Here is a 15,019-nt window from a genome sequence, read left to right as displayed (position 1 = left end):
CCTCAGAGGGCAGAGCTGCGGCCACATGGCCACAGCTCCAGAAAGGCAGATCCGGGCTTGCTGGGAGGGGGCTTCCTAACAAACGGTGCTGTGTAACAGGCTGCCTCACAGAGCTGTGGCCCCCTCAACCCCGAAATGCTCATCAGTCTAGAAGAATGCATGTCAGTGAGGGAGGCTGAAAGGGAGCTGGTTTCTGCCTGGGTTAAGGATTAGACCCTATGATTGACTCAGCTTCTAATATTCTAAGATGCTCCCAGCAGGGCCTGAAACATTCACCAGAATCCAGTTCTTATCATTGCCCCCGGGAGCGGGGTGACTAGATTTCCAACCCTCTGTTGTGGCTCCTGGGCCCTAATCGACATGACGTGGACTTCATGCCCCTGCACTCAGCCCTGCAGAGTGGGAGCTGTAGTCACACTGGACAGTGGGTGTTCCCAGAGCCCACCCAGGACTTCAAGGCCCCCATGCTTTTGCTCATGCTCTGCCCTTTCCCTGAACCCCAACTCTGGCTGAATGTTTCCCCATCTCTGTTGTTCCTCTAGCAGTGACAGCACCTCAGTGACCTTCCCCTTTGTAGCAACTCTGTGTCTGCCAGCCCTATGGGCCCGCATGGGGAAGCCTGACTCTCATCTTCAGCAACAGTGTTCGGAGACCTCGTCACACGCCTCCATTTCCCTTTCCTCCGGTTAGCAGCAGACCTTGTATCCAACACTCACTGACTGGGTCCTTCTCGAGGTCCCTTCCTGGATTTTCCAGGCACCAGGTCCCTACCTCGCTCCATGCTCTGCTGCCACATGCTGCCCACTGTCTGCTCAGCATCCTTCTTGTGAACAAGGGCGTACTCTCCACCCTCCCTCCCCAGGCCATGCAAGAAAGCCTCCTTATGCCTCCCGTCCACTCCTGATTCCATCTACACGACCCAGCTCGTCGGTTGCCATAAACCTACTATCTAATGAGGACCTACTGGGTATTCTAGATGCTTTCTATGCATTTAAAAATAAAGCCGTATAACAATCCTAAGGCATGCATTGAAATCTACATTTTCTAGACAAAGAAGGTGCTCAGAGAAGGTGAACTGGCCACAGATAGCCTATCAACTAGGGAGAGGCGAAGCGGGTATTCAAACCCAGCTCTCTGTGATTGCAAAGCCAGTGCTCTTTCCAGAGGCCCTTGCTGGCTCTTCTGGCCCCTGTTCTCTCTGCCCTCCCTGTGGGGCCTGAACCACACAGGGAGCTCTTCCTCAGCTCCACCCAAGGAAGGAAGGAGAGCTGCAAAAGGGAAGCTAAGCACCAAGCTCAGAGGGAATGGAGGCACAACAAGGTGGGTAAATACAGGCTGTAGGAGGTACAAGGTCAGGAGAAGAGAGGTCGCAGTGGGAAAAGAAGGAGAAGGGGTCCGGTGCAGTGGGATAGGAGGTGAAGGGAAGGAAAGGAAGTGGGTTCTTCCAAGTAAGATGCCTAGAAGGGAATCTTATAAAAGTTCCCTCGGCCACAGATTCAAATTGTTTTTTCAGTCTTCCATTCTTCAGAAAGGGACTTAAAACATTTCCTCCACTTCCCCTACTGGGGCAGAGCTGCCAGGCCTTCTTTTTTCTTGGACTAACTCCCCACTCTTTCCCCCATATACACTAGTTTCCTCAAACCCAACCCTGCCAGGTAAAGAACAGAGGCCTTAGTATCAGGGGTCTAGTCCCTGGAGTGCTTACTATTTCTAAGCCATTTGTTCTTTTTTTTTTTTGTAATTTCACTAATAATTTTATTGAACAGTATATTCACCATTCTGTTCCACTACCTTCTGCCATCCTTCAGTCAACTTCATAACTCCACCTTCCCAAAAGTTTTTATCTTTTTGAGCGAAGAAATGTTCCATGTGCCTTTTGCTGTCTTCAAGAAAATTGAAATTTTTTCCATTAAGAAAATATTGGAAAGACTGAAATAAATGGAAATTGCAATCTAAGCCATTTGTTCTTATAAGAGATCAGAATCACATCAATGCTGAACCTGATTTCCCCCACACTATTCCCTCATCCAGTGCCAGGGGTGGGGACACATGGTCCCCAGCACCTAGCCATGGACCTGACACATGGTAGATACTCAATGTCTGTTGACAAGGGAATGTTTCTCAGTTACTTCCTGTGCCTCAAACAACTTGTATACTGATCAGAACGTAGCCCTGATCACCTACACTGCTGTGGACAGAACCCATGGGTGACAACCTGAATTCTGGAAAGGACTGTTACTATAGTGTCCACATTCCCAGTTCCCAGGGCTAACCACGGGGTATATGCAGTTCTGTTGGGTCCATTCACTAGTAGAGGTGACGTATGAGGCTATTCACACACAATGATTCAGGTCCTGGCCCCTTCCAGCCCTCGTGACAGAACTGGGAGGACGCCAAGCTCCCATGCCCCGTGTTCCTTCCTCCGGTTGCTCCCACACCCACACTCCTGGTGCAGGCCTGGTGACCGCAGCAGACAGCGGGGCTGAAAATGCAGGCGAGGGAGAGAGGTTTGCAAGGAGGAGGAAAACAGCTTTGGGAGAAAACACTCACACATGCAGCCTGCAGAACATTGTGAGCGGGATTATTTTTGGAATCGCATGTTTCTAATGTTCAAGAGGAGGAAATGAGAAAAAGTAAGCAGAGATTCCCAGGATCAGTTGGCTGGAAATAATGCAGGACACCGTGTCCTACGTTGGGCTGGAACACAGACACACTTCCTCACCCTGAGCCCAGGGAACAGGGGGTGGAGGGGGCGGGGGTTTTGGTCCCAGGAAGAGGAGGGAGAGCAGGATTGAGAGGGCACCAGAGAGTTTCTAAAATAAAAAAGCAGGAAATTACAAACCAACCATAAAGACCTTGCCCTTCTGGCTGCTGCCAAAGGTCACAGCTCTTTGCAACCTCCCTCCCAACACCAAGGGCTCAGGCAATGAATCCCAGAGACTTGCTGGCACGCCCCCTGGAGGCCTGTTGGGTGCTTGCCCTTTTACCACAGCCACAGCCAGGACACGGGTCAGGTAACTTCTACCCTTCATTTTTCCCAGTTCCTCCAGCCACCTCCTAGGTTGCTGGCAAGTGCATTCTTTCTCCTGCAGGACAAGGTGTGGTGTGTGTGTGCTGGAGACTTGGGGGCAGCCTCAGAGCAGAGGGCTTACTTTACCATCCTGCCTACTTTTCCCTATCCTGGGCAAATCTCCCAAACTCACCAAGTCTCAGTTTTCCCTTCCCTATGTTCACACCAGCCACACAAAGTAGATGGAAGACCAAATGATGACTCACACTGATGGACGACCCTGGGTGGGTCTCTGCTTCTGGGTCAAAGTTTTCTACGTAAAAGGAAGGGGCGGACCAGAAAATCTCTTAAGATCTAGGGTGTGAGAACACTTTAAAAGCCAACATTCAGAAAATACTGTATTATAATTACTACAATGGCACTTCAGTTTGACAAATGACTATGGAGTTATGCTCACTGCTGGCCTGAGAGGCGCGGGGATTGGAGCTGTGGTGAAGAGACGCGGCAGTGGGCCAGGGTCCAGCAGGAAGGACAGGGAGTGCAGTTCCTCCACCACTGGCCACACTGGTCCTCATTACCCCAGGCAGGCTTTGAGTCCTACCTTGGGCCCTAGGGAGTGATCAGAACTGTTTATGCCTTGGAGGGAGGGGGTAGGAAATAGCAGTTGCCCAGTGACGGGCGTCCTGGGGATGTCCTGAATTGCTAATGTGGTTAACAGAACCTACAGACAGCGCTGTAACCCTCGGCTCTGAGCCCTGCTGTCTACTGCGATGCCCTTCACCCAGTGAGCCCCATAAATATTTTCTCATAGCAAATAACATGAAAGTAACATTTAATTTGCATAGACCTTCAATAATATCAAAAGGCATAGACGTATTTCTTAGATGGACTGTAGGAAGTGTTGCTGGCCCCAAGTTGGCAGGAGAATATGACAAATATACTCTTAGCTATAATACAAAGCAGCAGGTGACAAGTGTCTCAGAAGTTTCCAAAATGTATTCTGCTGCTGCCCACTCTCACTTTACACCCCAAAAGGCACAGAGGAGGTGAGCTGTGATCCATTCTATCCTGCACGATTTGGTCATATCTTTTTATATAGCCTAAATGCACAACCAACAACACACTCACTTTACACCCCAAAAGGCACAGAGGAGGTGAGCTGTGATCTATTCTATCCTGCACGATTTGGTCATATCTTTTTATATAGCCTAAGTGCACAACCAACAATACACACACATAAATAGAAAAATAACCATCTGAGCAAGACTGAAAATGTAAAGGAATTGGCAAATGGGAAGTGAAAGTTATGATCATCTCTAGGTCAACAACCACACATTCATTGATTCCCTCAGCCCCCAGCCTGCGGCCACAGTGAAACCTAGTCACTCAAGAGAGAATCAAGGGAAAATCTGCTCCGTTCCCTTTGTTGGCCAGTAATCACTGAGCTTCCCTGAACCCGAGGGCAGAGCAGTGACTCACAGGAGTGCGGTTCCTGGACCAGCAGCAGGGGCAGTGCCTGGTGCAGGGGGAGGGGCAAGCACACACTCCTGGGGAGAACTGCTTCCCTCTGTGGCTGCTGCAAGAACAGACATTGTTTTTCCAGAGACCTTTCTTGGGGGCACCTCTCCCAAACCTGACCCATCAACTACAAGCCCAATTTGACCTGGGTGCTCCTCTCGTGTGTCTCACCCAGGGGCACCACACAACCTAGTGATCTTTAGGGGCCCCCACGAACCTACATCATAACTGCCAACTTCTCTCAGAGCTCAATTCTTGATTTTCTTCCATTAGGGATCATTGAAAATTATTTGGGGCAAGTTCATGTCAAAGGTAGCATCAATGGCACTCTGCATGGTCTCAGCAGGTGCCGCAGGACTGAAGAGTAAATCACGACTGAAATAATGCAGGGAGAAGGCAGGGAAGCTGATGCCTAGGGGCAGCTATGCTGGGCTGGGCATGGTACCAGCCACTTCCACATACACCATCCCATTTGGTTCTCGTAACAACCCTGGGCAGCAGCTTGGGCTATTTTCTTTTAAAGCAGGAAAAGAACTCAGCAGATTATTATTGTATTTGCTGAGAAAAGCTTCTTATTTTCCATCATCATCCAAAGTGACAACTCTGAAGAGAGAAGAGCCTCCGATAAACACACAGGGAGAATGAATAGCAAAAACACAAAACCTGTTACAGGAGTGTGGAGCTACAGAGGGGCTTAGGTATCATTTAGTGCAGCAAGTCTCCAAGGGGGAGCAATGGCGGGCACCCTTGGTTGGGGTGGGTGGGGGTCTTCATCAAACTGTCCTGGAGATGCTGACCTGTCCACTTGTGAGCTTGTTCTCTACCACCACCATCAGGGACACACATGCCCCACTGCCCACTTCTCCCGCTGACAAGTGTTTTTGCAAAAAGAGAGTGTTGTGCATGAGAATAGCACACGAGGAAGCAGAAGACAAGTCTAAAGTCACTGAAGCCAGCCCAAATTCTTCATCTTTGTTTCATTGGGAATATAATTGGGGGTCAGGGGTCAAAGATATACTTAAGGTCTCCCACTGGTGACACCCCAGGACAAACCTGAACCTCCAGTACCATGGCTCCATTTCAGCACAAACATGGCACACATCGGTGAACTGAATTTCATCACGTAAGAGTGAGTATAAAGGAAGGCATTTAAAATTAGGTTCCTAAAGGGAGCTTTCCCAAAGGTGGTGTGATGAGGCCAGTGTCCTATAAGCCAGGGGTGCCAAACTCATTTTCACTGGAGGCCACATCAGCCTTGTGGTTGCCTTCAAAGGGCCAGTTGTAATTTTAGGTCTGTATAAATGTAACTACTCCTTAACTAGGGGCAAGGAGCTCTATGCTGCTGTTGGGTAGAAAGGTACTGAGCTGGATAAAACAAGGTGGAGGGCTGGGTTCAGCCCGCAGGCCTTGCGTTTTACACCTGTGCTGTAAGCAAGTGAGAGGTCCTCCTCTGGGCAGATGCCTTGGTCACAGAGGAGGTAGGCGCCTAAATATCCTTCCCAGCATTGTGATGAAGACCATGGGTGGGGATGTCCCAAGAACAGGTTTACCCGCGAAATAAACACAACATGCTGCATAAAGCAATAATGAGCACAGTTCCAATACTGGATGCCTCCTTGGGTAGCTATGTCCACTCGCAGGAATTCTCCATGAGAATTGCAGTGGGAAAGTGGGAATATACTCCTTTCTGGAACGGCTTCAGGCAAGACTAGGGTATGCGTCTTCTAGGTAGACACTGGTATAGCCTCTTTTCTTCAGAAGCAAAGTAGACAAAGGTTTCTCCATCAGACCAGTTAGGTACTGAAGACCTAAGCACTTCTCTTTCCCTATAAAGACTGGAAGACTGCAGGCCCTCCCCAGACCAGAAGGCTGGTTGTGTGGGAGCTACAGTATTTTCTGATACTCATCATTGGCATTAGTACATAGATGGGCATAGTAAGGTCACATGGCTGTCTCCGGGATGACAAGGCTGGGTTTCCTACAGTGTGGGGGAGGTAGACTTTTCTATATCAGGGTCTCTTCCAGTTGTATCATTCTAAGGTGGGAACATAGGAAAGGGGAGGGGGCTAGGGAGGACCCTCCACTGACTAGCACCCAGCCTTCCCTTTTCCAAGGGGACATCTACATTGAGTCTACTTAATGAGCCTTAATACCATAATCTTCCCCCTAAAGGGAAAGAGACCTCCCTTCTCTCTGGGAATGGGATGTGATTACAGGGCAGACACCTGCATCACACAGGTTCCACTGCAGCTGAGGGGGCGGTTGGCTGTGAAACAGGGCTGCAAAGAGAGCCATAATCTGTGCCTGGCTAATGAGGAGCGACCTGGCCTGTGTTCTGTGAACACAGTGGAGGACAGGCCCATTAGTTACAGACCAGAGGGCACAAGGCCACGGCAGTGGTGTTCATCTTCTAGCAAGATGCCCTGTGTGTTACTCACATTACCTCTATGTCACCCAGCCCTCTCTCAAATTGTTCAGTAAGGCCGTCCTGTCGGTCCTGAGCTGCAATATACCCCATTCTCTAAAACTCCCCAGTCACAGAGGCTGTACCTAGGACAGTGTGATGCATACAGCAGGCACAAACAATAATAAACAGGAGTTTGTGACAGCTTGCTGCTCCGGGGCAAAAATTCTGGCCTACTTGTCTTTATTCCAGTGCCTTGTTCTGGGCTGATGACAGATACTCAACAGAAGTTTATTAAATGAATAGGTGCCCTGCTTTATGAGTTATAACTGGAACAGAGTCGCTCCTCCATACATGCTTAATTGGGAGAGATAATGGCTCCCTCCCCACCACCCCCGAGATGAAGAAGGCAGGGAGTCATCACAGAGGTCGAGGAAGGTGGTAAGAGGGGGCTTCACTCTCCAAGGCCAGATGGCAAAGGGGGAACCTGGAAAACAGCCTGTTACCCCGCAGGGCCAGAGGGGAGACTCTGCACCTGCCCCCTAACAAAAATAGGAGCTGGATGATCACTAGAGTCCTCCCGGTGCCAAGAGCTTCCCGGATCTGAAATCAGAGACCTGCGACAAGCCTCCCAGCAGAAAGGAGGCTCAGACGTGGCCCACGCAGTAACCACTTCCTCATGCCTCATTTAGACGTGGATCCATCCACATGCACAGCCCTCACCCAAACCGCCACCCCCTCACCCCCTTCCAAAAACACCAAATATGTCGAGAGCTGAGGCACTTAGTTCTGCATACATATCTTAAATTAATCTTGAAGCAATGTTTTTCTCTCCTTCCCCACACCCAGCATATTTTCTGTGGCAGCTGGGTCAGGCTTGAGCGGCATTTTTACCACTGGCCCTATGTCAAAAGAGTCCTGGGCTGCTCTCTTCCCACCATCTTTTCATTCCCTCTGTTTTATAATCGATATTCTCTCCCCTCCCCTCCCCTCCCCCTCTATACACCACACACACCCACACACTTTTTAAGGTATGGTACATGGAACCTAAACTTGGAGTGTTGCATTTTGGGATCATGACTTGGATAGGGGGAAAATATGCCTTTATTTTCACTACCCTCTAACTAACATATAGCATTCACTTCAACTATGAATGTAAGCAACAAACTACACTACTCTTAGCAATACTTGAGGCTCTGACATCAGTAGAAACATACACATTTTCACATTGCATCAGGGCTCTTGCCCTAAAATATCATTTATGCTCATGACTACTCCAAAATTACAGTTGTTGTGAGACTTCAAGTAGATTTTACTATTTAATGTGTTTCTTAAAAGTACATATGTTATTGTTTTTTAACTTTTAAACTGTATTTCAGCAATCATGTTCCCAGCCTATATATTTTGTACATTTACAAATATGATTCTAAGATGGGGTCCCCAGGTTTCTACAGCACAGAACGGTTGAGCCACTGCTGTCAAATGGGCATTAGGAGGTGAGATTTCAGATTTCCTCTTGAGTCATCAAAGCCTGGGCCAGGGGACTCGGGCCCGGCAAGCAGTGCTCAGTGGTAGTATGAGGCAGGTCCTAGGAGCAGAGGACAGTACAGTTATTGGATAAGAGCTTGGGTGGGCTTTGGAAACCACCAAAATACTGGCTCTGTGTAATCAGCAGTGTGATCTTGGGCAAACTGCTTCACTGCTTTGAGCTTTCATCCCCTCAATTGTAAAAGAGGAATAATAATATACTATATGCTTGTTTTTTAAAAAAGATTTTATTTATTTATCTTTAGAGGGGAAGGGAAGGAGAGAGGGAGCGAAATGTCAATGTATGGTTTGCCTCTCATGCATCCCCTGCCGGGAACTGGCCTGCAACCCAGGCATGTGCCCTGACTGGGAATCGAATCGAGATCCTCTTGTTTGCAGGCCTGTACTCAATCCACTGAGCTATACCAGCCAGGGCTATATGTTTCTTGTGTGCATGTATTGAGAGGATGCATTTGGGGCATCCTCTGCCCCTCATTGGGGCAGCAATTACTCCTTGGCTGACTGGCATTTGTCTGACTCTAGAAAGTCAGCCTTCCCTACTAAGACCTTCTGAGTGCTAAGGGCATGTTGTTTGTTTTGTTTTTGAGAAGGCACTGTCTGTGCCCTGTGCAGTTCTCCCATATCCTTGAGCTTCAGGAATGCTCTGAAGTGCCTCTAAAATACAATTAGGCAGAACTGTCTCCGGCCTCTCCTTCTGCTCATGGATCACTGAAATGGTCACCTAGGTCAGGCTGCAAAGTAGGTTCCCTGCCCCTGAGCAGAAGAGACGCCACATAAAAAGGAGATATTTCAGACTTTTCTAACACCAGTCACAGGAGCCAAAGTATCTGCTGCTGGCTTTATAGAGCTGCTGGCTCCTGACCTGGTGTCTCATCACTTGGTGAACAGTGACAGGATTCTGTACTCCAAGTGGCCCTTCCCAAAGCAGGCCAGGGTCAGACCCAGGCTGCCAGGTCACTGTGCAAAGAGCCCCCAGGAAGGTCAGGGAAAACCCTGCAACTCCTAAGATTATGCAAGAAACCCCTTTACAAGTCCCTTACAAAGTCTGGCTTGAATGATGGCCAAAGTACTATTGTAGAAAGGACTATACATTCTTTTAAAGTGGCATATATTGATTTTTTTCTGATTATAATTATAAAAAATTGGAAAATACATAAAATTTATATGGGAAAATTAAAATTAACCATAAACTTGGCACCTAGAAATCAAAACTATTAACATTGTGGTGAATTTTCTTCCAGCTATACCTACGCTGACAGTCTCACATAAATTAGGATCAGCATTATATAGAGTTTCATATCCTGACCTCATCACTTAAAAATATCTAGAGACATTTTCAACATGAGCTCTGAAAAGACAGAAAGCCATTATATTAGACACTATCTGTAAAATTCACAGTTTCCTGAGAGATGTAGAGTAGCACCGTGCATTTGCATAGACGTTATTTTCAGAGAACTGTTAGGAAGGCATTTCATTCTCCCTAAAGCACATATAGTAGTAAACTCTCTTTAGCTTGAAAAGAACCTAGAGAAGATGTGTTTGCGTCCTCAGCAAAGAAGCACTACGTGATATATTTTTTCTTTTCACTTTCTCGTATCTCCCATGATAAGGGAAAGCTATGGAAATTCACTGCTGGAAAAATGGGGCCTTGCTAAAGTGCTGAACCCCCAAGAAAAACCTTCAAAAGAGAGGTGGGATGTTCAGAAGAGTCCTATACTTCAAACTGGAAAGAACTGGATTCATACATCAAGTCTGCCATTGGAGACCCGAGATCAAGGAGTTCTAAATTTCCCTGGACTTTAGCAGAGACACCACCATGCACCTCAAAGGATGGAAAAGCCATGCAGATTAAATAAGCCTCTGCAGATGAGTACACTGCACGGCAATAATCACAAAGTCTTGGTACTGTGGCTGGTGACGTATTGTTATTTTTGTTGCTCAGCCAGCTTGAATCATCCACTACATGTCCTGAGAGAGGCAATGACCAGCAGTGGGGAAAAGCATGGACCCTGGAGCCATCCTGCACTTCCCTGTTAAGCCAGGTTATTTAGCCTCTCGGTTTCTTGATCTGTAAAATGAGATAATGATAATACACCCACCTTATAGGACTAGAGAGGATGAAAATTAGTTAATTTACACTCAATGCTTAGAACAGTACTGGGTGCATAATAAACACTACATAAAGAGAGCTTTAAGGGGAGGGAAGATGGTGGAGGAGTGAATGGAAGTCACACTGACCTCCCCCCAGGGCCAATCTGGAACTCTCCAACTCAACTGTGGAGAAACCTTCTCTATGGCTATATGAGCAATAGCCATAGAGAAGCTGTATAGCTTAGGAAAGATAGAAGAACCAGCTTTGGAAAGCGGCTTTTAAGAAGTCAGTGATCAGTGGCCAGATATAAGATTGCAGTAAATGTATACCAGCTAACACCGGTAAGCATTTAAAAAAAAACAGACAGCTGGACTGGCAGTTTCACTAAAAAGCCATGCCCCCTCCCTGAAACCCCAGCCCCAGGTAAGCGTGCTCCCCTCCTACCTTCTCGGCATCCTGTTCAAAAAGCCGCAACTGGAAACACTGATCCAGCTTGAGTTTGCGCACATGCCACATCTGGTGCAGGTGCTGCCGGGTGGAGTGCAGCTTGTCCAACAGGCTGGTGATCTTGGGCACCAGGCTCTGGAAGTCAGCACTGCCAGGGATGCAATTGCGCCCTGAGAAGCCATCGCTGCAGCGAATGCACTGCAGTAGCCGCTGCCCCTCCCGGTCCAGCTCCTCCACGGGGGCCTTCAGCACCTTCTTCTTGAGCTGTGTGTGCTCATCGATGAGCCGCCGAGAGCCCTCCACATCCACAGGGAACTCCTTCCTGGCCAGCATCTCCTGCAGGTCCTCCAGGCGTGAGAGCAGGTGCACAGCGCTGTTGAAGAACTCCTCCAGGGAGAGCCGCAGCTCGATCCATTCCTCGTGGTTGTAGTCCAGGGAGCCATCAAACTCCTCAGTTAGCTGGGAGGGGTCCACCAGCTTTGTGAGGCCTTCCACAGATACCATGCTCGTCTGGAGGGCAGACACAGAGAGGGAGACTCAGTGAAGTAGGGGGAGGAAGGGGAAGACCAGGACAGCAGTAGTCAGGAGGAAAGTCAAGGGGAAAGGCCAAGATAAGTCCATATAATAATGATCACAGCCTGCCTTGGGGAGCCCGTGGCTCACTGGGCATTAGCCACAGCTCAGCCAGGAAAGCAGTTTCAATAGGCTGGCTGACTGGATCAAAAAGCCTCTCTACCTGCCCATTTGCCATTCCAGGAAAGGCTGCCTTTAAGTCTCTGCTGCCTTCGTCTTCCTCCTCTCTACTCCCCAGTCCACTGCACTAGGGCTTCAGATGCTAGAAGCAGGAGAAGCTGCAAGTAAAACAGACCCAGGGCCTGGAGGCCTAGTTATCCATAGCTTAGAAACCCATGCAGGTCCATGACCCAGGACATCATCATGGCTGCATTAAGCAGTGTGGGCCAATACTCGTGCTGCGAGGATCTGAGTCTATTCCTGCCTCAGGCTGGGCAGGCCTCTGCCCCACACCAAGGCTCTCCCTGGTAGCAGATACCCTTCTCTGATTTAATTGGCTTGGATTGGAGCTTGGGCGTGGGTAGTTTTAAAAGCTCCCCAGGTCATTCTAATGTGCAGCCAGTGTTGCAAACCTCTTCTAGTCTGGATCCTTGCTACTCAAAGTGTGGTCCTAGGGCCAGCAACCTTCAGACCACCTGTGAGCTTATTAGAACGGGAGCATCTTAGAACTCTCCCAAATCTGCTGAATCAGAACCTACATTTGACGAGACCCCCAGGAGACTCTGTGCATTAAACTTGGAGCAGCTCTGTTCTAGAGCACTTTCCCCTTCAAACCTGGCTCCAAATTTACCACATCCTGGAAGTCCCCTGTGATTATATTCACCAGTTATTCGTTGACTGTCTGTACTCTCAGTCTGCATGTGGTATTTCATTGGCTGTTTGTAAGGCACTGGTTTATAAATACTCTTCCGCGTGGGAGGCCCCAGTTCTCTCTCCCGTACTTCTTGTTTAGGAGGCGGAGACAAGCTTGCTCCCCTTGGGATGAAGGGAGACAGAAAGGGTCAGGCACCTACACGGAAGCAAACCTTCAGGCCTTGTTAGAAAGATTACTTTGGATCTTTTCAGGTTCTAAATAGGTAGGCTTGCTATCACTGCCTCTGTATAAACAAGCCAGAGCTACAAAAGTGCAGGGCTGCTAATGTTGGGTAGCAGTGCTGGGAGAGTAGAAGAACTGCTTTCATACCAAGTCCGATTTTTCCTGTTAGTTAAACAGAGTGAGAACTGCCTGGCTCAGGCGGTCGGGTTGCTGTGCTCAGTCGCCGTCGCAGACCCTTGGGGCCACCACCCCATGCAGAGGCGCTCCTGGGCCTGGGGGAGGCTCTGGAGTGACAAGTCACTGCAAGTTTAAGAGCAGCTATGCCTTCCAACAGGCACATGGACACAAGGTCCATCCCCTTGCAGATGAGGGCCAGCCTTCGGAGGAAGGGGAAAGCTCGAGTTTGACCAGAACGAAGTTTCCTAAATCACTGATTTAATCCGATACGTAATCATTAAAAATTCTCAGGGGACACATTGCTGTCTGGGATAATTAGCTTAAAAAATAACATGTTCTCCCTGAGTATAAAAGAATATCGAAAATAGGAAGAAAATAAAAACCACCTATAATCTAGCTACTTCTAAGAATCTACTAACGTTTTTAGTCTCTCAGTCTTCTTCATATATGCACTTAAAAAACCAAATTTTATATTATATGCCCATACTATTTTATAACCAGCCATTTTAAAACAATATTTCCTGAGCATTTTTCAAAGACTCTATTTTTCTAAATAGGATTTTATTGAGATGTAATTAACATATAACTAAATATGATTTTTAATGGCTTCATAGTATTTGTGTATTAGTCACTAAAATTAATGGATAGTCAGAATAAAAACTATATATACTCTATCTGTGTGTCTGTGTACATGTGTCTATGTGGAGATGTATATATATGTATGTATATCATTGCAAATAACACTATGATGAATGGACATCATCATTCATAAAGGTATGTAGACCTTTATTTGTTTATGATTGTATAATTACATTTTAGAAAGGTTTTGTTTCATTTTTATATTAGCTTTTTTTTCCCCAATAAGCATTACGAGGTCAATGGTTATAAACTCTTTTGAAGGCACTTCACCCAGACTACAAAGCTGCCCCCACAAACAACTGTCCTGATTTGCGCATTCACGGAACTGCCTGCTGACACTGTGCACTTAGGACAGTCTCTTGATCCTCTTATTCCTCCCTACAGGCCACTGGTAAGGCCACAGTAGCCAAGGAATCCTGAAGTAGCCGCCACCACCAGGCGCATAGTAGGGTAGATGGAGAAGCACAAGTGAGAAATGTGTGGGTGGTGGCAGGGAAAGGGGGTGCTGAGAGAGCAGTCTGGCTCACCTCAAAGATGAACTTGGAGCTGCCAAAGTTGGTCTTCTGCTTCTGCCAGAAGTTGTCGGGTTTAATGATGAGGGCCACATGGATCTCAGCTGGAAAAGCTTCCTGCAGCGTCTTGAGGAGGGGTTTGATGAGGTCCCACTTGGAGCCCCGCATGTCGATGATGACGGTGAAGCCACGTTTGCACACGTCCTCACTGTGGGGAGGTCAGAGGCCAGGCATGGTCACTCTGGGCAGCTGAGACTTTGAAGTACACAGTCAACAGGCATCAGGAAATCTGCATTCCTTTTATTCCGGACCACCCTTCCAACTTCGCACCAGGTCTCCTGGCTGTCTTCCAACCCGACTCTAAAATGCACTGCTTCAGAAAATCTTTCCAGATTAACTCCATCTGTCTGAGGGCATTCTGCCTTCTTCTAGCATTTAGCAAATAACTCAGCCTTCCCCGTATTCATTTGCACTTGTTGGGGTGTTTACTGTTTGGGTATTCACAATTATGTTGGATTCTATATTTAGTTTTTGCCTCACTGCTGGGAGGAATCCTGTTTTCCCCATTTGAAAACAAGCTCTCTAAAGACGGGGACCCCGTCGCCCTCAAATCTGAGATGGAAAGTCCTCGGCACAAGCGCTGCCCTCCCCGTGCCCACAGCAGTGGCAGTCACTGGTGCACTTCAGCACTCGCTGGGCTGAAAAACCTTTTTCAGTAAAAGGTTCTAGACTGATCTACCAATTGATAAGAGATGACACAGAAAGTATTAATAACACACATTTGCTACTACTGCCTTTAAGATGTATTACTTCTAGTCTGAAATGTTTATCAACGTAGAAGAAGTCAGGTGGTGGAGTCATGCTGAGTACTCCTAGACAGCCACAGGTGGGGCTAACCAGGAGGGTGGATACAGCACTGGTCTCCTGTACTTGTGCCACAGGAGTCAGGGTCTAGAAAAGGCGCATTGCAGGAAGTTAAGGGAAGGGAAGCTACTCCTAAAATCAAGGCCAGACGAAGTGACAGAGACCATCTTGGAAACCAAAAAATAAGCAGGCTAAGTTA

The 15,019-nt window shown here is 47.8% G+C and overlaps 1 protein-coding gene across 7 annotated transcripts in view; it reads right to left on the bottom strand.

Annotated features, from left to right (window-relative positions):
• Positions 1-15,019, bottom strand: part of KALRN (kalirin RhoGEF kinase) — a 706,454-nt gene that overhangs the window by 424,012 nt on the left and 267,423 nt on the right. For all 7 annotated transcript variants that reach the window (XM_037033686.1, XM_037033687.1, XM_037033688.1 and 4 more), the window contains exons 4-5: positions 13,972-14,164; positions 11,017-11,529 (exon numbers count right to left, since the gene is read on the bottom strand). In XM_037033686.1, coding sequence (XP_036889581.1) covers positions 11,017-11,529; positions 13,972-14,164 — 706 coding nt within the window. The remainder of the gene's footprint in view (positions 1-11,016; positions 11,530-13,971; positions 14,165-15,019) is intronic.

The sequence above is a fragment of the Sturnira hondurensis genome, unplaced genomic scaffold (assembly GCF_014824575.4).
Source record: "Sturnira hondurensis isolate 20B ecotype Veracruz unplaced genomic scaffold, ASM1482457v3 Scaffold0021765, whole genome shotgun sequence".
Classification (NCBI taxonomy): Eukaryota; Metazoa; Chordata; class Mammalia; order Chiroptera; family Phyllostomidae; genus Sturnira; species Sturnira hondurensis.
Note: the sequence above shows the minus strand (reverse complement) of the source record. Positions and strands in the feature narration are given on the sequence as shown.